Source organism: Pelophylax lessonae, assembly GCF_965119305.1.
Source record: "Pelophylax lessonae genome assembly, chromosome: 7".
Lineage (NCBI taxonomy): Eukaryota > Metazoa > Chordata > Amphibia > Anura > Ranidae > Pelophylax > Pelophylax lessonae.
In genome coordinates this window covers 122,103,832-122,127,894 of record NC_138774.1, presented here as the reverse complement: position 1 = coordinate 122,127,894, position 24,063 = coordinate 122,103,832, and the positions used below count along the sequence as shown (strand labels likewise).

Here is a 24,063-nt window from a genome sequence, read left to right as displayed (position 1 = left end):
TCTATGGTGATTGGCAATATAACTATATAGTCATTTAGTCAGTGTTGATGGCTCCAGCGTGAATGGTAAACAATAAAAAGTTTACTAGAAATGAACCCACAGGCTCAACCATCCAGGACGGTCTTGCGGTATGGGCTGCCGTGGTGTGTTCCAGCAGTTAGGGGCCCCGATGTGTTGAGGGGGGGGGGGGGGGGGGGGGGAGAAGATACCACGATCAAGCCAGGCTGGAGAATGAGCAACAGTGAAACAAACTGGGCGTGATGTTGAAATGAGGCTTGGGCTACAGATGGAAACAGGTGGAGAGGAGAGATGCAGGGGGAGGTCACTGTCGTCCTGACGACACGTTTCGGGCGTGGCTCTTTGTCAAGTCACGTGATTTGGACAGCGGATGGGATTTAATTAGGGGCTGGCCTCGGGACGTGTACAAATTTGTTAAGGGAGCCACAATCTTTTCACATGTAGGCTTCTGCTGCACAGTCCTGGATAGTTTAGATAAAACCTACTGGTAGAAAGCACCAACTAAGACAATACTTATATAAACAAACTTATAAAAGCTCACTCGGACAAAATATACTTTGAAAAATATATAAAATAAAAAAATGTAATAAAAATAAATTAAACTAAATATAAAAAATCGAAACCTAAAATAAAGGGAAGAAAGCATGGGAAGGGGGAGAAGGATATACCAAATAATTTAAGGATATATGCAATGGCACAAAGGGCCAAATGCATCCCAAAAACCAAAACAAAAGAACCAAAAAAAGAATGGAAGCTAAAGAATACTGTGCACTTCCAACTCCTCATTTAACCCATTGGGGGTTAAAGAGGCAAGCTTATAAATCCAGAAAGTTTCCAATTTGCATAGCTGGGAGAACCTCTCATTGGTGGTTAGAGAACCTGTGGGTATGAACTCTATTGCTGCCACTCTTAAACTCCGAATATCCTTAGCGTGATGGATCTGAAAGTGACTAAAACACTGTTTCGGGCAACCCTTCTGTATGAGGCGGCGATGTTCACCCACATGTGTACGTAAAGTACGTATAGTGTGCCCCACATTCAGGAGCTTTCAAGGGCATTTGAGTAGGTAAATAACATATTCAGAAGAGCAGGTTATAAACTGTTTGATGTCATAAGTATTACCTGCTCTATCTGAAAATGAGGACTGACCATGTTGAATGTGTTGTGTTGCACAGGTGTGAATGGGGCCTAAATAATGTGCCACATACTACACTACTACTAGCAATTTATGAGGAACACCTGTACACCCACTCATTCATGCAGCAGTTATTTAAATAGCTGATTATGTGGCAATCGTTCCGTAAGACGGATTCACTTTTTGTGATCACGGAGACGGCCACCTGGTCGTTGGTACATACCTTTACAAAATTTTATAAGATTGATGTGATGGCATCGGCGGATGCCTCATTTGGCCGCAAGGTTTTGCAGGCCGCAATTTGAGGAGACCGGGTTTTTTTCTGTTGGAATTTTCTGTTGAGTCTCATCTTTGATTGATGAGCATTGAAAACTTCTAGTTGGCACCGGTTGGGCCTTCTAGATTGGATTTGATTTCCATTTTCCCACCCCTCATTTGTGGTACTGCTTTGGGACGTCCCGAGTTGTGTTGAATCAACGAGGACTACGTCTGTCAATGAGCGACAGAGAAAAATGGATTTTTGTAAAATCTTACCTTAAAATCCTTTTCTCTTAAGCTCATTGACAGACGTAGTACCCGCCCCTCTGTTTTAAGTTGGGTTGGGTTAAATTCTCTAAACACTGCTTTGTGACATAACTGATTTGCTGTAGCAGAGAGAGAGAGGATATACCCTCTGGGACTGCCCCTAAGGTGTGGCCAGAATGTTTTCTTTCCTGTCTAGTCCTACTCCTGTAGAGGGCAGCATAACCCGAGTTGTGTTGAATCAACGAGGACTACGTCTGTCAATGAGCTTAAGAGAAAAGGATTTTACGGTAAGATTTTACAAAAATCCATTTTTTTTTTTACCAAAAAATGTAGCAGAATACATATTGGCCTGAATCAATGAAAAAATATGATTTTTTACATTATTATTGAATACATTTTAGAGCAGAAAGTAAAAATCATTGTTTTTTTTTTTTTTTTTTTCAAAATATGTGTATTTTTATGTTTATAGTGAAAAAAATAAAAAACACAGAGGTGATCAAAAACCACCAAAAGAAAGCTCTATTTGTGGGGAAAAAAAGAACATACATTTTTTTTTGGGTACAGCGTGGCACGACTGAGCCATTGTCGGTTAAAATAACGCAGTGCCGTATCGCAAAAAATGGCCTGGTCATGAAGGGGGGTAGATCTTCTGGAGTTGAAGTGGTTAAATCGACTGTGAATTAATATCAGGAAATAGACACAAGACTGTTTAGTGGTGAATTCAACTCAATGTGTTGGTATGGGTATGAATACATGGTGGTTTGAGCATAAATGAGCATACCAGGCACAGTCTGCTAGACAGTATAATCACTATGCCAAAGTAACTTAGACTAGAGTTCTGTTACCACTAGACTGGAATCAACATACAAATCAGCAAAGCCAGCAATAAACAGTGCATATAAGCATTAAATGCAATGTGAATAATAATACTATATTTAGTCTAGACTCTAGTACACTATGGGAGAATGGCTGGGATATGGTGCAATTTCCCTGAGAGGTACTTCTTAGCATAAACAATAGGTAAAGGTAGAGCAGCAGCTGTAAAGGGGTAGTCTTTAGTCCTAACGATTCATACGGCAAGCGTTGGAGCCCTATTGTACCACTGGTGCACATGAGAATAGTCCTAGTCAATCCTAGGGGCAGAAATAAGGCTAGTGGATGGCTGTATGGTCAGTTCCTAAAGGGCTTAGTCTCTTTCTCTCTAGCAGCAGCTCACCAATCCTAGTGATATTTGCAGAGAGCTGCTGCAGCTGGTATTTCTCTCACTCTCCATTCTAAGCAAAACACCTAGGTACAGATATTATACTTACCTGCTTTGTGCAATGGTATTGCTCAAAGCGGTCCCTTACCTCCTCTTCTGTAGTCCCCCCGCTGGAGCTGTCTGCTTCTTCTTTTTTCAAGTGCCCCCTCAACAAGCCATGCACATTGTGAAATCATATCAACATGGATCAGAATCTCAAAGGAATGTTTGTGGGATGGCTGCTTTGAGAGCAAAAGGAGGCCCTACCCCGTTTTAGTGTTCTACTGTTCAATACTGGTTCGGTGGAGGTCTTTTTATTGTTAATGTTTTCCTTCCTCACCATAAATTTATGGGTTATGCTTTTTCCTACTGTATTCCTCAAAAATAGTTTGGTGTGTGTTTTTTGGGCAGTGAGATCAAACCTATTGCTCAGTCCCATTTTATGTGGTAGATTATCAAAAAGTTTTTTTGTGCCATGGCAGGGCTTACTTTAAAGCTGAATATACAGTATTGTTGAAATATGTTAATTGATTTCCCAGACAAAAGTATTATGTAATTCTGTTCAGATAGTTCTATGATCTAGGCACCTTTGCCAGACAGTGCACCTAGGTCCTTAAGCACCTTCAGTCTGGGCCTTTGTGGCACTTTTTGTTTACATGTAGCAATCAGTATTTTTTGCTAGAATCTTACTTAGAACCCCCAAACATTATATATATATATATATATATATATATATTTTTAAAGCAGAGGCCCTAGAGAATACATTGGTGGGTTTTGCAATTTTTTTATGTCACTACCCGTGTTTGCGCAGTGGTTTTTCAAACACAATTTTTTTAATGCAAAAAAACACAATACATAACCCAATTTTTTTGTAAAATATATGATGATGTTACACCAAGGAAATAGATACCAAACATGTCATGCTTTAAATTACGCATGCCTGTGCAATGGTGACACATGATATAAATTTTACTATTCATAGGTAGCGCTTTAAAAGCCTTCACAGGTTACCACTTTACATTTACAGAGCAGGTCTGGTGCTAGAATTACTGCCCATGATCCAACAATTGCGGTGATACCACACATGTATGGGGCGATTGATGTTTGTGTGCATGCTGGACTGACGCGTGCATTCGCCTTTGCACACGAGCACCGGAGGACGGGTACACTTTACTTTTTTTTTAAATTATCAGTTTATTTAATTTATATTTTTATACTGTTGCTTTACATTTTTTTTTATCACTTTTTTTGCTGTTACACGGAATGTAAACATCCTTGTGACAGCAATAGGCACATGACAGGTACTCTTTGTGGAGAGATCTGGGGTCAACAAGATCCCAAATCCGTCCCTTCACCTAAAAGCATTCAAAACACCAAGATCTGTGATTTTTTTTTAAATGGCGCTGATTGTTTCAGAGTAAATCGGAAGTGATGTCATATCATCACTTTCAATTTACTATTACGGACAGTCAATCAAAGCTGATCCTGGCTTTGCTTGGCTATCTGGCCAGCCAGTGGACACGCTGCTGGTCTCTCGGGTCTGGGATGGAATGGGAGAACCCGAGAGAGAGTTGCAGCAGCTGACCTTAGGGTTGCCATCCCACCCCTTTAAAACCAAACACATATTATTTACACAGGCTCTGTGGCTGATTAAGGGGGCAATTAAACTTTAAATTAGCCTCAGTGGCGGGCAGTGTTGCCAACCGCCCGTAGATTTACGGACAGCCCGTAAAATCAAGGCACTTTTCTCCTGCCCGTAAATGCCCGTAGCAGGAGAAAAGTGCCAGTAAATCTACGGCGGCAAGGTTAGAACTGCGCGTGCGCGGCGCGCTGTTCCGGACTCGGAGATCCCCGAAGCGAGCCGAGTTCTCTTCTCTTCTCTCGCAGAGACCGTGTGACGTCAGCCCCAGCTTCCCCCCTCCCTCTCTCGCACACCAAGCGCTGCGCGTGACGCGTCTCGGCCAATCACAGCCTCCCCTGACTCAGTCTCTGCACCTGACACATGCCCAATGGACGGAGCTGTGTCAGATGATCGTGACCACGGCCTGCCTCCGCCCCCACCGTCATTTAAGTTTTCCCGCCGGGCGATGTACTGCCGATTTTTTCAACTACACCGGCCGCCAGGCGCCGGCTAGGGACAGTGTGGTGTGGTGGAGTGGAGTGGAGTCTGAAGAACTGTGCCTGTGCCTGGCCCTGGCCCTGTGTGGATACTAGAAGATGCAGCTGGCTGGAGTCTGGACAGATGGTGGAGTGGACAGAGCAACAGACTGACAGCAGAGGCAGCCAACCACCCGCAGAAGCACACAGAAGAGAAGAGGACTGGTGAGTGGGGCTCCGAGCCTCCGACAGCTAGCAGAGCAGACTGGAGTAGAGAGATGAGTCAGGGGGCAGAGGACATCAGTGTCCTGCTCCTGTGCCCCCTTCACCTCTCCACAGGCAGTGTCACAGCTTCACTCTGCAGTATTGTCACTGATATGGCTATGGAGAGGTGAAAGGGACACTGATGTGCTAATATGAAGGGGGACATAGGAAAAAACTACTGTGAGGGGTGAGGAGGGCACTTCCATGTCCGCAGTCTCTGACCACCTCCTGTATCATGTTCGCAGTCTTTGACCACCTCCTGTTCAATGTCCGCAGTCTCTGACCACCTCCTGTTCAATGTCCGCAGTCTCTGACCACCTCCTGTTCAATGTCCGCAGTCTCTGACCACCTCCTGTTCAATGTCCGCAGTCTCTGACCACCTCCTGTTCAATGTCCGCAGTCTCTGACCACCTCCTGTTCAATGCCCGCAGTCTCTGACCACCTCCTGTTCAATGTCCGCAGTCTCTGACCACCTCCTGTTCAATGCCCGCAGTCTCTAACCATCTCTTTTCTTTTATCGTGTCTGCAGTCGAGTCTGGAGAGGAGTCAAGAGTGAGAGCGCCGCCGGGATGGGGGTCACGGGAGAAGTTAGATGTGTGGGGCCCCGGCCTGCGGAGTGGAGACCAGAGCCGTCTGACTGAGCCCTGCACAGTGCACCTGAGGGGAGGTCAGTGACAGCGCCGCCAGACCAGTCTGATGGGGGGGGGGGGTCACTGATGTAAGGGGGAGAGAATACAATAATATAAGTGGGCACTGACTTTTGTTTAACTTAAACTCATTGCTAATAGCACTATCTACATGTTTATAGTTTAATTATTCATATTTGCACAGTTTAGCACTGAAAACGGCTATTTTATGTACATTTTTGCAGTGCCAGTAAAAAATTGGTGCCGTCCGTAAATTTTGGACGTTCTGCCAGTAAATTTCACTCCGGGGGGTTGGCAACACTGGTGGCGGGACCTCGGTGACTTGTAGATATTCCCTTGATAATTTCTGCATGAGTAGCCTACCGCTACTGCTCTGCCCCCCTGCGGCGGATCTGGACACCAATCCCCCCTACTGATCCTGGACCCCATCTCCTCCCTTCCTTCCCCTTTTCCGCTTCTTTCTGCCTTCTTTTCCTTCCTTTCCTATTTCTTTCTATACCCCTCTTTTTATTTGTTTCTCTGTCACCCGACAGACATGGTCCTCTGGGGACCTTTCTAAACTTGTCAGCACCACTTACTGCGGCCTAATTGTTATTCATTGTTATATCTTGCATTTGGCGCATCCCTGAGGTCGCTTTGATGTCCCAGGGCCGGTCGTGTGGCGGTGGGTTGGGGCCTGGGCAGTTGCTCCCCCCCCTTTTTGGGGCACGGGGGGGGGGGGGCGGGCCTGGGCCAGACTCGGACCGCCTCGGTATGGGACATAGTTGGCTATATGTTGCTTAGCGGGAAGCGCTTTTGTTATGTGTTCCCTCGGGGGCTGGGTCCCTTGATCTCCTTCTAGCACTATGCTGTTGTATTTCATGACAGATGCTCTTCCATTGTTTTCTTATGTATGTTTAACTTGCACTTAAACCAAATAAAAAATCTATTGAAATCTAAATTAGCCTCAGAAGCTGTGTAATTAACATATGTTCTGTTTTAAAGGGATGAGGTGGCAACCCTAGGTGGCGGGGGTGAAGGGACGTCAGATTGCTGGAAAAAATAAATAGTGGTTAGCAATTAAAAGGTAACAAAACACACAGTGTTTGTTGAGCATGGGGCTACTTAGCCGCAAACTGGTCATGGTTCACATGGTAACCTATGTCCACAGCCAAAAATGCCTACAATAGGCATGTAAGCATCAAAACTGGACTACTGAACGATAGAAGAAGGTGGCCTGGTCTGATAAATTGAAGAATGGTTTGAAAAACACAACATTGAGTTTGAGGTGTTGACCTGGCTTCCAAATTCTTCAGATCTCAATCCAATTGAGCATCTGTGGGATGTGCTGAAAAAATTAATTCGATCCATGGAGGCCCCACCTCACAACTTACAGAACTTAAAGGATCTGCTACTGAGAGCTTTGTGCCAGATACAACAACAAGTATTCAAAGATCCAGCAGAATTCATGCCTCAACAGGTTATGGTGGGTGGTCATGATGTTATTGCTGATCAGTGTATATTGTGATAAATTCAAGTACATACACCAGTGTTTTTTTTTATAAAATGCATTTCTGACCTATTTGGTGTATTCTACCCATAGTTCTTCCTATAGTTATATGTTCCTATGGTTCAGCTTAAAATAAGCTTGGTATTTTATTTGTTATTCATATGCTCACCAAGCAGTTTGTTTATCGTACAGCGTAATATTTTATTTTTCATTGAATATAGTTAGATTGTTAAGGATACAGAAGATTTCTAAATTTTCTTGTTCAATATTTTTATTGAAAAGATTGCAGAATGTAACATAATAACAATAGCGCTCAATGGGCATGTGGTCATAAAAGATATACAAAGACCATAATATCGAAACAACAAAATAAAGGCTACCAGAACAATGTTGTCTTATAAAGGAACAGGGAAAGGACATGGAGAAGAATTCTAAATTTTGAGTTTGTGTGCAGATCTTTTCTTTACAGGTTATAGAGAAGACTATGTTCATATACGTAAGTGTGTTCATTTCAGGAAACAGGAAAAAGCTGTGCCTAGGAAGAAGATACTATGGTTGGCGATGGTGAGTGGTATTTTACATTGCAAATATCCCTGCTAGTCAGGAGCAGAGGCCCTCAACAACACATATGCTCTATTCTCAGGTCAGAAAGGAAGGGTTGATAACTCTTATAAACATTTACGTGTCTTTCATGGACATCAGATTCTGTACTTGCCAAAGTACAGGGTTTGTTGAGAACAATTTGTTTGTTCAGGATATGGAATGCAATGTTAAAGGGGCACTACCGTAAAGCTAGAGTTTACATAAAAGAACTTTAAAAATAATAAACAAGATGAATTCAACGAGATGAAAACTCATGTGTAAAGTCTTTAGCGATCCACCCAAAAGTCAAATATGTATCACTCCAGCCCTACTATTTATTTTATATTGTTAACCACTTCTTTTTTTTTTTTTTTAAATCAAGTAGAATTTTTATTGGGAAGTCACACACAGTTACAAATATTAGTCAAGTTCATAGTGATACATAAAATAAGAACTAGAAGCTAAACGAAAAAGCTCCATTAAAGCGGAGTTCCGGCCTATTTTTCAACTTTGCATTTTCTGTTAGCATAAAATAACCTGACAAAGAATTGGATAGTTATTAATTTCTTTTTGCTTCACTTACCTTATTTTTTCAGAAAATTAACTTACCTTCCTTCCACTTCCTCCCTCTGCGGCCGCGGCCCCCAACGTCACTTCCTCCTTTGCATTAACTCCTGGATGATGAGCGTCATCGATCCCAGGAGTCAATGCGCCTGCACCGGAGTCACTCGTTACTTCCGGTGCAGACACACCATTCGGGCACGGCATGCCCAGAAGCTGTTCAGGGATGACGCACCTGCCCCGGAAGTGACAAGCAGGGCATTCTGGGACTCCAACATCACCAAGGAGGACATGAGGAGGGACGCTCCAGCTTCAGCTGCCCACACTTGAGATGGCAGAGCTGGACAAGACATTTTCAAGGTAAGTACTTCTTCTTATAGGTAAGTGAAACAGGGGACAGTTCAGAGGCTATCATTGCTTAAATGCATTAGCCCTGACTGTCCCAGGGGTATTTTTAGGTAAAAAAAAAATTTCTGCCCGGTACTCTGCTTTAAGTAAGTATTATACATAATCAGGCATAGATAGGCACGTGATCAGGCATAGATAGCATTGTACTCAACAGTATCTCTCATTTTTCATCACAGCCACTCAGGAAGGAGGAGGATTCTTTAAAAAGTGTATCTTCATCACTAAATTGTGGGTACAAATAATAGGCACAAGGCCTAAAGTATTAGTCTCTCTAGTACCATATCCGTCGGAGCCAAGGAATTTAAGGAATTTAGATGGGGAGCCTCTATATTGGTATATACACTTTTCCATGCGCAGAGTGTTGCCCATCTGCTCAAGCCACATCTTATATGTTCAGGTGAAATCCAGTGCCTAAGTATAAGTATACGGGCCTGAAATAGGGCCCTTGCTGCTGCCTCCCTCAAAAACCTATCTTGAGTGATGGAATCAAGTATTTCTATCACACATTGTTTAGGTTCCATTGGGATCATTATCCTTAATGCTGTATTAACTGTAGTGGTCACAGTTTTCATTGAACAGGCCGATGTTGCCCCGACATTCAGGTCATGTCTGTGTACTAGGCTTTAGACATCGCTAAGGCTGCAAGAAGATCTGCAGATAAAGATTCTGAAGAGAAGGAGCTGAAGTGTGCTTAAGGTCTCTGCAGTAAAAGTCAGCAAACATAAGTACTACTTGGCACCAAAAACCCTGCGTGACTGCAGTGAGGTCCTCTTTGGCTAGAGTTGAGGAAAACACCAGAAGTAGCTAGCTAAGACTCTGAAGAAGGTATAGACTCTAGCAGATGGCAAAATTACAGGTTGCCAGTGTCAATCACCTTAGCAGACGCGCTGCAGGCAGCACCAAAACCATTAGTGGAGTGTGAGCCAGAGTCACCCGGTACAACAGGACTGGCTCGCCTGTGTCTAGAATTAAACATGTTGCACTGCAAGATGGCTAGGCCATATAACTCAAGATAAGAGGCAAAGTATTCACAATTCCAGCTCCTCGGAAGCAACCATGGACCAGTTGGGCAGAGGTGACCAAGTCACTAAAGGCAAGCAGTAAGACTGAACCATGGATCGGAGTAACACGTGGCTCTCACAAGCCGAGGCAGCAGCTAGAAGTTGCCTCCTCAATGGCATGGGAAACAGAGAATAGAGCATGTGTGCAACACTCTACTTGGCATAGAAAGAAAGTATAACTGGTGACAATGGTAACATGGTTTATCAGCCAAATTTTGCCTGTCATGACCATGCTAATAAATTAAAAAATGTGTTGTGCTGCCCCTTTAACACAATAAGTAATAATATGTCAGTACGAATAAATACCATTGAAGGTATAAAAAGGGCATATTAAAGCGCATACAAGATCTAACTGCAGGTGGAAAATATCAAAAATTTGCAGTCAAAGTAATAATAAACATATAGTGCTTCAATTGTGTAAAAATAGGACGTAATGAAAAGGTTCCATCAAATAAGTGTACCATCAAAATTTGTACTCAGTGCTCAGGCACAGAAGTTGTGACACTGAAGACACATACAGCTTATGATGATATGCTTATTTGATGAACACTTTTTCATTACGCTTTATTTTTACTCTATGTTTAGTATTACCGTACTTTGTTTGCCAACGTTTGATATTTTTCACCTGCACTTTCATCTTGTATGCACTTTAATATGCCCTTTATACCTTTCGTGGTATTTATTTCTATTGCCACTTTATTTGTTATTATGTTAAAGAGACAGCGCAACTGTTTTTTTATTTTATATGTTTTGGCCTAATTGCATTTAAATACCAGTGAGCGCTGCTGTCGGAGATCACTTTTTTTAAAAAAAAAATATTAATTTTTTGGCACTCTAAGCACAGGTTTTTATTTTCACATTTCACATGTTTTCAAACAGCAATAAAAATGTAGTGGAGGATGTGACTCCACCTCACTCAAAATTGCTAAACTGTTAGGTTAGGTCTGCTTTATTAGATAATGCAGCCTGGAGGAAATACTAGTAGTACTAGGGACCATACAATTATCATGCACTTATCTCTGAGCTGCAAACATCAGGTCTTGCAGCACTCTAGCCCTGGTTAGGTGTCCTGAAGCTGCAGCAGTCTGCAATAAGGTGCTGATATTGATTCTTCAATGAAAGAGAATAAAGACTTTGTTGATCTTGGCAGCCACAATGCGCAGATCACTTGACCCATTATGCTTGTTTTAGGTTACATGACATTCTACAGGACTTGCATTTTGCAGCTTTGAGATTTGAAATTTTACAGTCTCTAGCCTACATTAAAATGCGTGATTGCGCTGCCGCTAAATCAACTTAAAAATAATAACTAAAAGGTGACAAGAAAAATGACTAAATAGGTGTTTCATATATATAAAGTACCAGTGCAAATTAAATTCATATATCCAATCCATCCATTCAAACCAAAAATAATGGCAATTACGCAATCGCAAATTTTTGCGCTCATGCGCAATTGCATGGAAAGCCGCGCATGCGTGAACTGGGAGTGGATACACAGCCATTACTAATGTCTTATTCTATAATTATACCCCGCCACTGCCGCTCGGTTTCCCTCCAGATGAAGCCACGTGCGTTGGTGGTGTAACGCGTAGAGGTTGAGCCTTGTGGAGGGAGTTTTCACTGGATCACGCGAGAAGCTGGATTTTTTTATATGCTTGTTTTTTACCTAATAAATGTGAGTGCATTTTATGAAGTGGGTGCTGTGTGATGTGTTGATCCTAATAACCCAGGTACTGCACTATTGGAAGCTGTTTTTTCTATTTGTTGCCTATGACCTATGTGTGAGCTGTGTGAAGCCATCTTGGAGAGGGAATTACATCATTCTTAAAGGAACCTGAACACCAGAGTTTGCCTCATCAGATTGACCAGCGTTTATGCTTTGTTGACCCTTAGGGGTCTATAAAGGAGGTGAGCTTGAACTTCACCTTTATTATTTATTGCGCTGGCCTTTTTTGCATTATATGTTTGTTTATGGATTTAATTTGCACTGGCACTTTATATATGGGAAACACTTACCTATTTAGTCATTTTTTTGTCACTTTACATAGAAACATAGAATGTGTCGGCAGATAAGAACCATTTGGCCCATCTAGTCTGCCCAATAAATCTGAATCCTATGAATAGTCCCTGGCCCTATCTTATATGAAGGATAGCCTTATGCCTATCCCATGCATGCTTAAACTCCTTCACTGTATTTGCAGCTACCACTTCTGCAGGAAGGTTATTCCATGCATCCACTACTCTCTCAGTAAAGTAATACTTCCTCATATTACTTTTAAACCTTTGCCCCTCTAATTTAAAACTGTGTCCTCTTGTGGTAGTTTTTCTTCTTTTAAATATGCTCTCCTCCTTTTCCGAGTTGATTCCCTTTATGTATTTAAAAGTTTCTATCATATCCCCTCTGTCTCTTCTTTCTTCCAAGCTATACATGTTAAGGTCCTTTAACCTTTCCTGGTAAGTTTTTTTCCTGCAATCCATGTACTAGTTTAGTAGCTCTTCTCTGAACTCTCTCTAGAGTATCTATATCCTTCTGGAGATATGGCCTCCAGTACTGCGCACAATACTCCAAGTGAGGTCTCACCAGTGTTCTGTACAGCGGCATAAGCACTTCTCTCTTTCTACTGCTTATACCTCTCCCTATACATCCAAGCATTCTGCTGGCATTTCGTACTGCTCTATTACATTGTCTTCCCACCTTTAAGTCTTCTGAAATAATTACTCCTAAATCCCTTTCCTCAGATACCGAGGTCAGGACTGTGTCAAATATTCTATATTCTGCCCTTGGGTTTTTACGCCCCAGGTGCATTATCTTGCACTTTTCCACATTAAATTTCAGTTGCCAGAGTTCTGACCATTCTTCTAGTTTTCCTAAGTCCTTTTCCATTTGGCGTTTCCCTCCAGGAACATCAACCCTGTTACATATCTTTGTGTCATCAGCAAAAAGACAAACCTTACCATCGAAGCCTTTTGCAATATCGCTTATGAAGATATTAAACAAAATTGGTCCCAGTACAGATCCCTGAGGTACCCCACTGGTAACATGACCTTGTTCTGAATGTTTTCCATTGACTACAACCCTCTGTTGTCTGTCACTCAGCCACTGCCTAATCCACTCAACAATATGGGAGTCCATGCTCAATGACTGCAGTTTATTGAGAAGTCTTCTATGTGGGACAGTGTCAAAAGCCTTACTAAAATCTAGATATGCAATGTCTACTGCACCTCCACCTCTATTATTTTAGTCACCCAGTCAAAAAAATCTATAAGATTTGTTTGACATGATCTCCCTGAAGTAAACCCATGTTGTTTTTCGTCTTGCAATCCATGGGATTTAAGATGTTCCACAATCCTATCCTTTAATAGGGTTTCCATTAATTTGCCTACTATTGATGTCAGACTCACTGGTCTATAGTTGCTCGATTCCTCCCTACTACCTTTCTTGTGAATGGGCACGACATTTGCCAATTTCCAATCTTCCGGGACGACTCCTGTTACTAATGATTGGTTAAATAAATCTGTTAATGGTTTTGCCAGCTCACCACTAAGCTCTTTTAATAATTTTGGGTGTATCTCATCAGGACCCTGTGACTTATTTGTCTTCACTTTAGACAGCAATCTTAGAACGTCTTCCTCTGTAAAGACACATGCATCAAACGATTCATTAGTCATCCTTTCAAGTGGAGGTCCTTCTCCTTCTTTTTCTTCTGTAAAAACTGAACAGAAGTATTCATTAAGGCAGTCGGCTAGCCCTTTATTCTCTTCTACATACCTTTCGTCCTTTGTTTTTAATTTAGTTATTCCTTGTTTTAATTTACTTTTTTCATTTATATATCTGAAGAATGTCTTATCCCCCTTTTTCATAGACTGAGCTAGTTTTTCTTCTGCCTGCGCTTTAGAAGTTCTTATAACCTGCTTGGCCTCTTTCTGCCTAATCTTGTAGATTTCCTTAACTTTCTAGTTATTATTTTTATGCTGATTTAGAGATAGCACAATCACACATTTTAATATTGATTTATTGTGGATGTGGGAACACGTTTGGTGATTTCAGCAGCTGCACCCTGTAATTTCCTAATCAATAGGTGGCAGCGTGCTACAACCACATTTATATACAGTCTCTAAGCTGCCTCCTTTCAGTCTGACTAACTAATAAAATGGAACTCCAGTTAAAAAATATTTTTCAGTTTTGTTTACAATGGAAAGAGTGAGGGGGGTATCCAGAACATTGGCACAGACAGCAATAAAATTAAACAAAGGGTCTACTTCTCCCTATTTCCTTATCTCCATTGAAGGCTGTGGGCACTGGTCTTACAGTCTAGAGGGAGAGAGCAGGGATCAGATAAGAAAAAATGCTTTCTCCAGTACCCTAGACATAAACAAGCATTTAACCCTTGCAATGCAGGGGCATCCCCTCTGCAAGGGAAGATTTTTGTTTTTCTTAGAGTTCTGCTTTAACCCCCTCTTTTTTCTAACACTTGTCAAACAAACAGGGAGTAAATAGAAATTCCCCAAATGGAGACACAAAGAGCTTTAACACACTGACCGAGACAAGATGCCTTCAACATTCTAACTAAAACACAAAAAGTTTTGCCTGGTGCTGACCCCAAGAAAAGGTTTTGCGGGAGATTATCTTTTTTTTTTATATCAAACAACTTTATTGAACATTGTGCACAAACACTACAGAGTCCGCGGGAGATGATTTTAATGTAGACTTAACACTAAAGATTAGATCTCCTGTAACTTCTATAAAACAAAGTTGCACTTTTTATAATAAACAGTGATAATCGTCTAATGAATTGCTTTACAATAAAGACCATTGACACTATTTTACAAATGTACAAATTCATATTAAAATTTAAAATGGAAATGGTGATGGAGGCAGAACGGTGGGTTCTGACCTCTCAGGGTAAGCAGGACCGCTTTAAAGATACTCGGACTGGATGGATGTATTACTCTAAAGAGATTCCGGATAATTAGCTTACGGGTCTTGCATTGGGGACATGTGACCAATCTTGGGTAGTGTGTCTCTCTGATGGGGTGCCTTCTCCTTATTACCCCTGTTTACTCCAGGTTTTTCCTTTGTCTGTTCTCTCCCCCCTTCTCCTTCCCATCCTTCTCTCTTTCTCTTACTAGCTCCGTTGGGAGCTGTCCATCTCACCTTCCCACTTTTTCTTTCCCTCTTCCTACTGTAGCACCACCCCCGCAGGAGCTGCTGATTATATTATTGGGTCTACACCCTGCCTAACAACCCAATCAAATTGGCTCGATCCCTCCTCAGGCACAACTGACCCAGAATAGGACTGGACTATCAAATGGATACACAGATTGGAATACAATACTTCACTATGCAACAATACCTTGTTACCTTCTTGAATGGTAGTCCTTCTGGGTGACACAATGGAACAACGCACAGGATTGTAATTAACCAAACTTAGTTTACTATATATCAAATTGAATAGGGGAGATACAATACAATACAAGTCCATAAAAGGGTATTTAAAACAGCTTTAAAAAGGTAAAAGAATACCCCCACACTCCTCCTGCATTAAGGCTAGACACAGTACCAGGTAGGTAGGCCTATCTGAGTCCCCCCCCCAGGGTTCTCTTCTTTCTTGTTGATCTTCGCTAGCAAGGTTATTGAAGCGAGCTCATTTGTAATCCAGATTAGGAATAAAGATCAAGAGAGAGAGAAACAACGAGCTGTTAGTTGTCACCGTGGGGTGTCTGCGTAACTGAGCAATAACTTCTGCGAGAGAGATAAACCTCTGGCGACTCCTTTACAGACCTTACTGTTTGTCTATGAGTCTCCTGAGAAAGTATGCTGATAAACCCCGGGGTTTTATCACCTCCTGTTGCGCTACCGCTATCTGTAGATAAAACTATCTCTTCGGCAGATAAAGTCAGTTATTGGGCATGTGCCCTCTCACCAACAGAAGTTTTCTCCTTCGCGCGCTTCCACTGCGGTCTCAGTCCTGTGGCTATATGCCAGCCGCGCGAGGTCCTTCTGGCGGATGACTTCCGGTCTCTGCAAACAGCAGTATGACCTCCAGGAATGTGCCTCGTGCTTAAGATGGGACGGTTCCACGTCGTCCCTCCAGGCTAAGAGGCTTTTGCCCAATATCCAGCATCAGTCCTTCACTCTCGCTCACTGGTTCCTCAGAGTCCAGCGCAGAAAGGCGCCCCCTTCGCGCGCTTCTCTCTTCCTTTAAATAACTTCCCCCATAGTGCCGTGCGGTGCAGCCGTGCACCCTGGATCTTGCAAAGCAGCCTGGGAGATGTAGTTTCTTCATCTTGTGAAAAGGAAGTCACAGCCCGGGAAATTCCATGCAGCTACCACTAGAGGGAGCCTAGTTCCTTCCCACATATCAAACAGTGTCTTTAGGCATGTTTAACCCCGCTACACACTCCCCCCACTTGAGAAACTTTGGTCCCCAAAGAGGTCAACAGTATGTACCCTAGTGCATAGGTTGGCATTATACAACAAAAACATTAACATTTTGCTGAAATAAGTCAATCTGAATATATCCAATTTTGTATTCTGATAGCAGTGCAACAGTAAAACGATAAAGTGCAATTAATAAGCAAATAAGTGATTTCTACAGTGTTAATATAGTGCTGATTTCTAGTGCTTTTTTATATAGTGCTCCTTTAAACAGCACATGTGCATTTGAAATTTCTTAAACACTTACATCTTAAAGTTTGTGTTGAAAAAAAAAACATCAAAAGGTGAGAAAGAGAAAAAACATATAGTGAGGTCAGAGCAACAAAATGTGCGCAAACATTAACTCACAAAGTAAACCAAATTGTGAACATCAAAAACTGTGCTTATTATAATGGCCAAACCCAATATCCTTATGTACAAACTTAAATGCAAACGTCTTCTACTTCAATACTTTGTTCTCATGATCTCTCACAGACCCCCCAAAACTTGGGTGGCTTGTACAGTTGTGCCTGGGGGTGAGCTAGGGTTGTCCCCCACCAAATCTACAGTGGAGGAACTAGGCTGGTCAGGAGATCTTTTGGAGGTAAAAACAGCTTCTTCCGAACATTCACCCAATTGATCATAGGTCAGTCTCTTAGGTGGGTGAATGACTCTCCTTTCCCTCTGTTCCCGTGGAGGCATGCTCTCAGAGGTACTAGGATCAGGCACTTCTGAGGATTCTTCAATGTCCACCTCCTCATGTTCCAACACAGAGGAACCTGATGGTTCAAGAGAGGTCAGTTCTTCTTCAGAGAAGGGTGCAACCTCCTCCTCAGGATCTTCATCCTCAGCTGCTTCTTCTGGAAGCATATGAAAGGGTATGAATTCAGGGGCTTCTGCCCGAAGGGCTCCTCTATCAGCCAAGTCAGATGAAGACAGGGAGGCAGGTGTGGGTTCTGGCAACTGAGATGACCACAACCAGTCGTTTACCTCCTCTTCATCTTCCAAATCTTCAGATGGAGAACTTCCCTCTCCCTCATCTGGGAGCGTCGTCTGAGATCTGGTAACTGGTCTGGACCGGCGAGAAGTCGAAGGGGCCTCTGACAAGTCTTCCACAGGGGGCATACGAACCGCTTCAGAGAGAGGCAGCAAATGGTTCCGATGCCAAGCCTTCAATGGACCCACACTTCCTTCAGGCCGAATTTAGTACACAGGAAGGTTTGGCAGTTGCTTGCAGATAACATAAGGTTGGGACTTCCAGCGGTCTGCCAACTTGTGTTTTCCCGGGACACCCAAGTTTCTCAACAAAACCCTGTCCCCTGGTTGCAGGTCATGGATCCGAACTTTTAGGTCGAAATTTTTTTTATTCCGCAGTCCACGTTGATCAGATGTGGCCTGAGCCTTGTCATAGGCCGCTTTCAGACTCTTCCGCAGTCGGTCCACATATCCTCTATGCGATGCTGAAGAGGTATGATCAGGCGAAATGCCAAAGGCCAAATCCACTGGCAACCGAGCCTCCCTTCCAAACATCAGCCGATAAGGGGAATATCCAGTAGCATCACTGACAGTGCTGTTGTAGGCATGCACAATGGCAGCTACGTGCTTGCCCCAATGCTGTTTCTTCTCTGAGCTCAAAGTCCCCAACATATCCAAAAGAGTCCTGTTAAATCGTTCAGGCTGGGCATCCCCCTGTGGATGGTAGGGAGTGGTTCTAGTCTTTTGAATGCCTAACATATCTAACAGTCTCTTGATCAGTCTGCTTTCAAAGTCCCTTCCCTGATCAGAATGGAGGCGTTGTGGTAACCCATAATGTACAAAGAACTTCTCTACAAGAACTTTGGCTACCGTTGAGGCCTTCTGATCCCTTGTTGGGAATGCTTGAGCATATCTGGTAAAATGGTCTGTTACCACAAGGACATTCCCCTGGCCACTCAGATCAGGCTCTAAGCAAAGGAAATCAATGCACACCAGCTCCATGGGTCCCTGACTTTGTAGATGGCCCATTGGGGCTGCTTGACGTGGCAGAGTCTTCCTCTGTATACACCGGACACAAGAATGACAGTATCCTTCAACTTCGGCCCTCATACAAGGCCAGTAGAACCTGTCCCTGACAAGCTGAAAGGTTCTTTCGGGCCCCAGATGGCCATGATTATCATGAAGAGTGGCCAGAACTCCCTCTCTGTATTTAGCTGGTAAGAACAGTTGCCACTTCTCCTCCTGATCTTCAGATGGACCTCTCCGGTAGGCCACTCCTTCTCTGATCTGTAACCGGGTCCACTCTCTATGTAACAGACGGGCCCCCTGAGGGGAGTCAGTTAGAAGCAACTCAGGGCTCTGGATCTCCAAGGCTTCCAAGAGAAGTTTTCCCAAAGGGTCTTCCAACTGCTCCTTCCGCAAGTCCCTTTTGGACAGCCGGGGCAAACCCTCCCCTTCAACCTGGGTCACCTGGCAGTAGCATTTGGGTACTCCGATAGCCGAAACCCCAATCTCTTCTGCTCTTGACCCTCCTCGGGATCGAAATTCAGTTCCCTGATATAGGGCACGCACCCCTTCTGGAGCCAAATGAGTCCATTCTTCCGCAGGTTCCTGTGGAACATGCAACCTTCTGGATAGGGCATCTGCATCCCTATTTCCGATTCCTGGCCGATACTTCAGGCTAAAATTGAAGCTAGAGAGGGCAGCCAACCATCGATGTCCTGTTGCATCCAGCTTGGCCGTAGTCAACAGATAGGTGAGGGGATTATTATCTGTCTTGACAATGAATTCAGCTCCGTACAGGTAGTCTTTCAATTTGTCAACCACTGCCCACTTCAAGGCCAAGAATTCAAGTTTGTGAGTAGGATAATTCCTTTCAGCAGGCAGTAGGCTTCTGCTCACATAGGCAACAGGTCGCAGATGACCCTCATGCTCCTGATAAAGTACCCCCCCCAGCCCATCTCGGCTGGCATCAACATGCAGTTCATATGGTTTTGTGGGGTCCGCATAGGCCAACACAGGGGCAGTGGTTAGGGTTTCCTTCAGCTGGACAAAGGCCCCTTCGCATTCCGGGGTCCACTGATCCTGGATGGATTCCTTAGCCTTCCGGGGGCCCATGGTGGACTTCGCCGGCTTTACCAACTCAGGGACATCATCTTCTTCATTCTTCAGGAGCTCATTTAAGGGGTCGGGCAATCTGGGCGAACCCCTCCACAAACCTCCTGTAATAGGAGCAAAAGCCCAAGAATGACCGGAGTTCGGTCACATTTGTGGGTCTCGGCCAGGAAGCAACAGCATCCAGCTTGTCCGGGTCAGTGGCCACCCCTTCTTCAGACACGATATGGCCCAGGTAATGGACCGAGGACTGATAGAATTGGCACTTCTCAGGAGAAAGTTTCAGACCTTCTTCATGTAGCCTCTTCAAGACCTTTTCCAACCTCTCCTCATGTTCTTCCAAAGTTCTGCCAAACACGATAACATCATCCAAGTATACCAGTACCTCTATCAAATTCATATCTCCAACGGTCCTCTCCATCAGCCTTTGGAAGGTAGCAGGGGCCCCGGACAACCCCTGAGGCATGCGATTGAACTCAAAGAACCCCACAGGGGTGATGAAGGCTGTTTTCTCCCGATCTTCAGGGTGCATGGGGATCTGATAATACCCACTCTTTAAGTCCATCACACTGAACCACTTCGCCCCTGACAGACTCTGTAGGGCATCTTCGATTCGAGGAGTGGTATACTGGTCTGGGATGGTTCTTCTGTTCAGCGTTCGGTAGTCGATACAAAGCCTCAAAGATCCATTTTTCTTCCGGACTACCACTATCGGGGAAGCATACGGGCTCCTGGATTCTCGGATAATCCCGATCTTTTTGAGCTCTGCCAGCTGTTGACGTAGATCTTCTAAGTCACCTAAGGGGACTCGCCGGACTCTCTCCCTGAAAGGCTTGTCCTCACTCAGGCGGATCTTATGAGTGGCGCTCCTGGCACATCCCACGTCAAACTCGTCCTTAGAGAATATTTCCCTCCATCGAGCAAGTTGTGCCTTGGCCCTCTTCACCCATTCCGGCGGGAGGGCAGCGTTTCCAGAGCAGAGCTCCTCTATAACCGCTTCACCCTGTTCCTTTTCTTTGAAATCAATGGGGGCAACTGGGGTAGCCGGGTTGACTTGGCCCAGGAGCACTCTGGCCGGTACCTTCACCGGTGTAATAGAGGTGTTTCTGACACTCACTAAAACCCTTCCACGGTTTTCCTGTAACACCTTCAAAGGGATCACCTCAGGGATCACTTCTATCCCTCTCTGTCTCTCCTTTTGACCTGATTCAAAGATAATGAAAGGACCCGGCTGTTGCCATGTGAGTTTAACAGAAGCCTTAAAACAGGCCACCTCTCCTGGCTGTAAGACCTTTTCCGATCTGTCCAGCTTCCAGAGTCGTCCAACTCCTTCTGCGGGGGTCTCTAGCTCCAACACTAATCGTTGGTAGGCCTGCCGTAGCATGGGATGGATCCTTGGCGCCTGAGCATCTTGTCCCTGGACCAGTTGTATCAGAAGGCGCCTTACCAGGTCAGTGTTTGTTCCTACGATGAGAGAGCTTTTGTTGGCCCCTGGTGGACGAGGACAGACCACCGCTAAGGTGTCGAAGGTTTCCGCTTCACCAGCCACTGATGGATCAAAGGTCAACTTGATTGGCAGATACCCGTCATAGGGAAAACTTTGGGTCCCAATACCCCATATCTCCAGATCTTCCAACTTCTGCAAAGGTAGATGGGTAAGATATTTATCATAGAAGTCTCTATACAAAAGAGTCACCTGGGCCCCTGTGTCAAGGAGGGCTCTTGCGTAAATTCCTTCTACCTGAACCGAGACCACTGGGGAGGGCCCGACCAAGTTAGTTGGGAATTCTCTTGATGTAGCCTTGTTGTCTGATTCAGCCCTCTGTACCCTGGCCCTCTTCTCCTTTTTCTTCCTTGATCTGGGCCCCCGCTGAACCCGGTGTGCATTGATTTTCCTTCCCTCAGTAACCCGGAGTCTAGAACTGGGGATGTTGTATTTGGGCCTGACCCCCTGACTCGGTTTCCCTGATCCTGCACCACTCCTGGAGTCCCTTAAAACTGGCGGACACCCGGTTGACTCCTTCACCGGTGTCCTCTGAAGTTTCCCGCTGGCTCGCGAGGTTTCGTGGCAACCTTTCCTGAGCTGGGACATACCCTTCTAACATGCCCAACTCCCCCGCAGTTGAAACAAGTTAACAATCTTGCAGGCCGTGGCTCTGGATCTGTGCTGAGACTAACAGGTTCATCTGGCCTCTCCGATATACTCCCCTTGGGTAGAGTGGATACCTGACCAGTCAGGATGGACACCATTTCTATCAACTGAGACACTTGGGTCTTTAGGAGTTCAACTTGAGAGTCACCCTCTTCCACACTTATCACTCCAACCCGGGCAGTTGAGTCAAACTGCCGACTTTTCTTCTTGTTGTCCAACATGACCTCTTCCTCTCTGACCATTCGAATCAGGTTGGGGTATTCTAGAATGCCGCCATCTCGACGAGTTCGTAACAGTATGGCAATGGGATCTAAAGGTTGAGCCCCTTTCAGAACCTGTCGTGCACGAGTCTCATCTATTTTCCGGGGGTCTATTCCTTTCTTTAACAGAATCTGGTGGATAATCCTATCCAGACGTTTAATGAATTCGGACAACTTCTCCCCCTCTTCTTGATAACAGTGGTCCAACTGGTAGAGAAGTTCAGCCGCGTTCTCCGTCCGACCAAACACATCTTGCAGAATGTCCAAATAATCCTGTGCAGTGCAGTTCTTCTTGCTAAGCTTTAGATTACGTACAGCCTCTAATGCAGGTCCCCTTAAACTCTCTGTGATTCTCTGCTTCTTGTGCTGTTCTGGTACCTCCCATTCCTCCAAAGCCTGAGTGGCGGTATCTAACCACTCTTCGAACCCATCTTCTGCTGAAGGCACAGGCTGTTTCCCAGAGAATGTCCGGAGCTTCCTATATCCAGTCATCAGATAGCTCGAGGAGTCCCTACTACATTTTGCCACAATCTCCCCAAGAACAGCACACAGTTCTGAGCTAAAAGTCGACAAAGGTGATGACTCAGGATGCCCTTCTTGGACACCTTTTTCTTGGCTGGATACCCCAGGGGTGGTGGATGAGGGACCCGCAATAGGAACTCCTGGATGTATCAGGAAAAGTTCTGTTTGGTCAGTAGTTTTTACACTGTTTCCGTTGAAATAATCAGGGACCCCCTTCCTCCACTCACACAGTGCATACGTGTGTGGGACAGTGGTGTCAGTTTTCATGTCAATCACCCGGAATTTCCTGTCTGTGGATAGTGCCCTCAAAACAGGGAGGAGCTTTTCTTCAGTCCAGGCTTCTCCCTTGATTTCAACCACCAGGCCATTTTCCACTATGACATTCTCTTCCTTGCACCACTCAGCAGCAGCGACAGGATCCATTTCTGCGTGGGAGGGGATTCTATGGCTGAGAGGGTTGTGTTGCAGGACTGTAGAAATCCCGGACGAGCCCCCACGTGTAGCACCACCCCCGCAGGAGCTGCTGATTATATTATTGGGTCTACACCCTGCCTAACAACCCAATCAAATTGGCTCGATCCCTCCTCAGGCACAACTGACCCAGAATAGGACTGGACTATCAAATGGATACACAGATTGGAATACAATACTTCACTATGCAACAATACCTTGTTACCTTCTTGAATGGTAGTCCTTCTGGGTGACACAATGGAACAATGCACAGGATTGTAATTAACCAAACTTAGTTTACTATATATCAAATTGAATAGGGGAGATACAATACAATACAATACAATACAAGTCCATAAAAGGGTATTTAAAACAGCTTTAAAAAGGTAAAAGAATACCCCCACACTCCTCCTGCATTAAGGCTAGACACAGTACCAGGTAGGTAGGCCTATCTGAGTCCCCCCCCCCCAGGGTTCTCTTCTTTCTTGTTGATCTTCGCTAGCAAGGTTATTGAAGCGAGCTCATTTGTAATCCAGATTAGGAATAAAGATCAAGAGAGAGAGAAACAACGAGCTGTTAGTTGTCACCGTGGGGTGTCTGCGTAACTGAGCAATAACTTCTGCGAGAGAGATAAACCTCTGGCGACTCCTTTACAGACCTTACTGTTTGTCTATGAGTCTCCTGAGAAAGTATGCTGATAAACCCCGGGGTTTTATCACCTCCTGTTGCGCTACCGCTATCTGTAGATAAAACTATCTCTTCGGCAGATAAAGTCAGTTATTGGGCATGTGCCCTCTCACCAACAGAAGTTTTCTCCTTCGCGCGCTTCCACTGCGGTCTCAGTCCTGTGGCTATATGCCAGCCGCACGAGGTCCTTCTGGCGGATGACTTCCGGTCTCTGCAAACAGCAGTATGACCTCCAGGAATGTGCCTCGTGCTTAAGATGGGACGGTTCCACGTCGTCCCTCCAGGCTAAGAGGCTTTTGCCCAATATCCAGCATCAGTCCTTCACTCTCGCTCACTGGTTCCTCAGAGTCCAGCGCAGAAAGGCGCCCCCTTCGCGCGCTTCTCTCTTCCTTTAAATAACTTCCCCCATAGTGCCGTGCGGTGCAGCCGTGCACCCTGGATCTTGCAAAGCAGCCTG

The 24,063-nt window shown here is 44.5% G+C and overlaps 1 protein-coding gene across 1 annotated transcript in view; it reads left to right on the top strand.

Moving 5' to 3' along the window:
* Positions 1 to 952: 952 nt before the first annotated feature.
* LOC309560532 (uncharacterized protein) overlaps positions 953 to 24,063 on the top strand; it is a gene marked incomplete at both ends in the record, with an annotated part of 42,550 nt that continues 19,439 nt past the window's right edge. Inside the window, 2 exons of the mRNA XM_082264162.1 lie at positions 953 to 1,025; positions 7,885 to 7,979. Coding sequence (XP_082120288.1) covers positions 953 to 1,025; positions 7,885 to 7,979 — 168 coding nt within the window. The remainder of the gene's footprint in view (positions 1,026 to 7,884; positions 7,980 to 24,063) is intronic.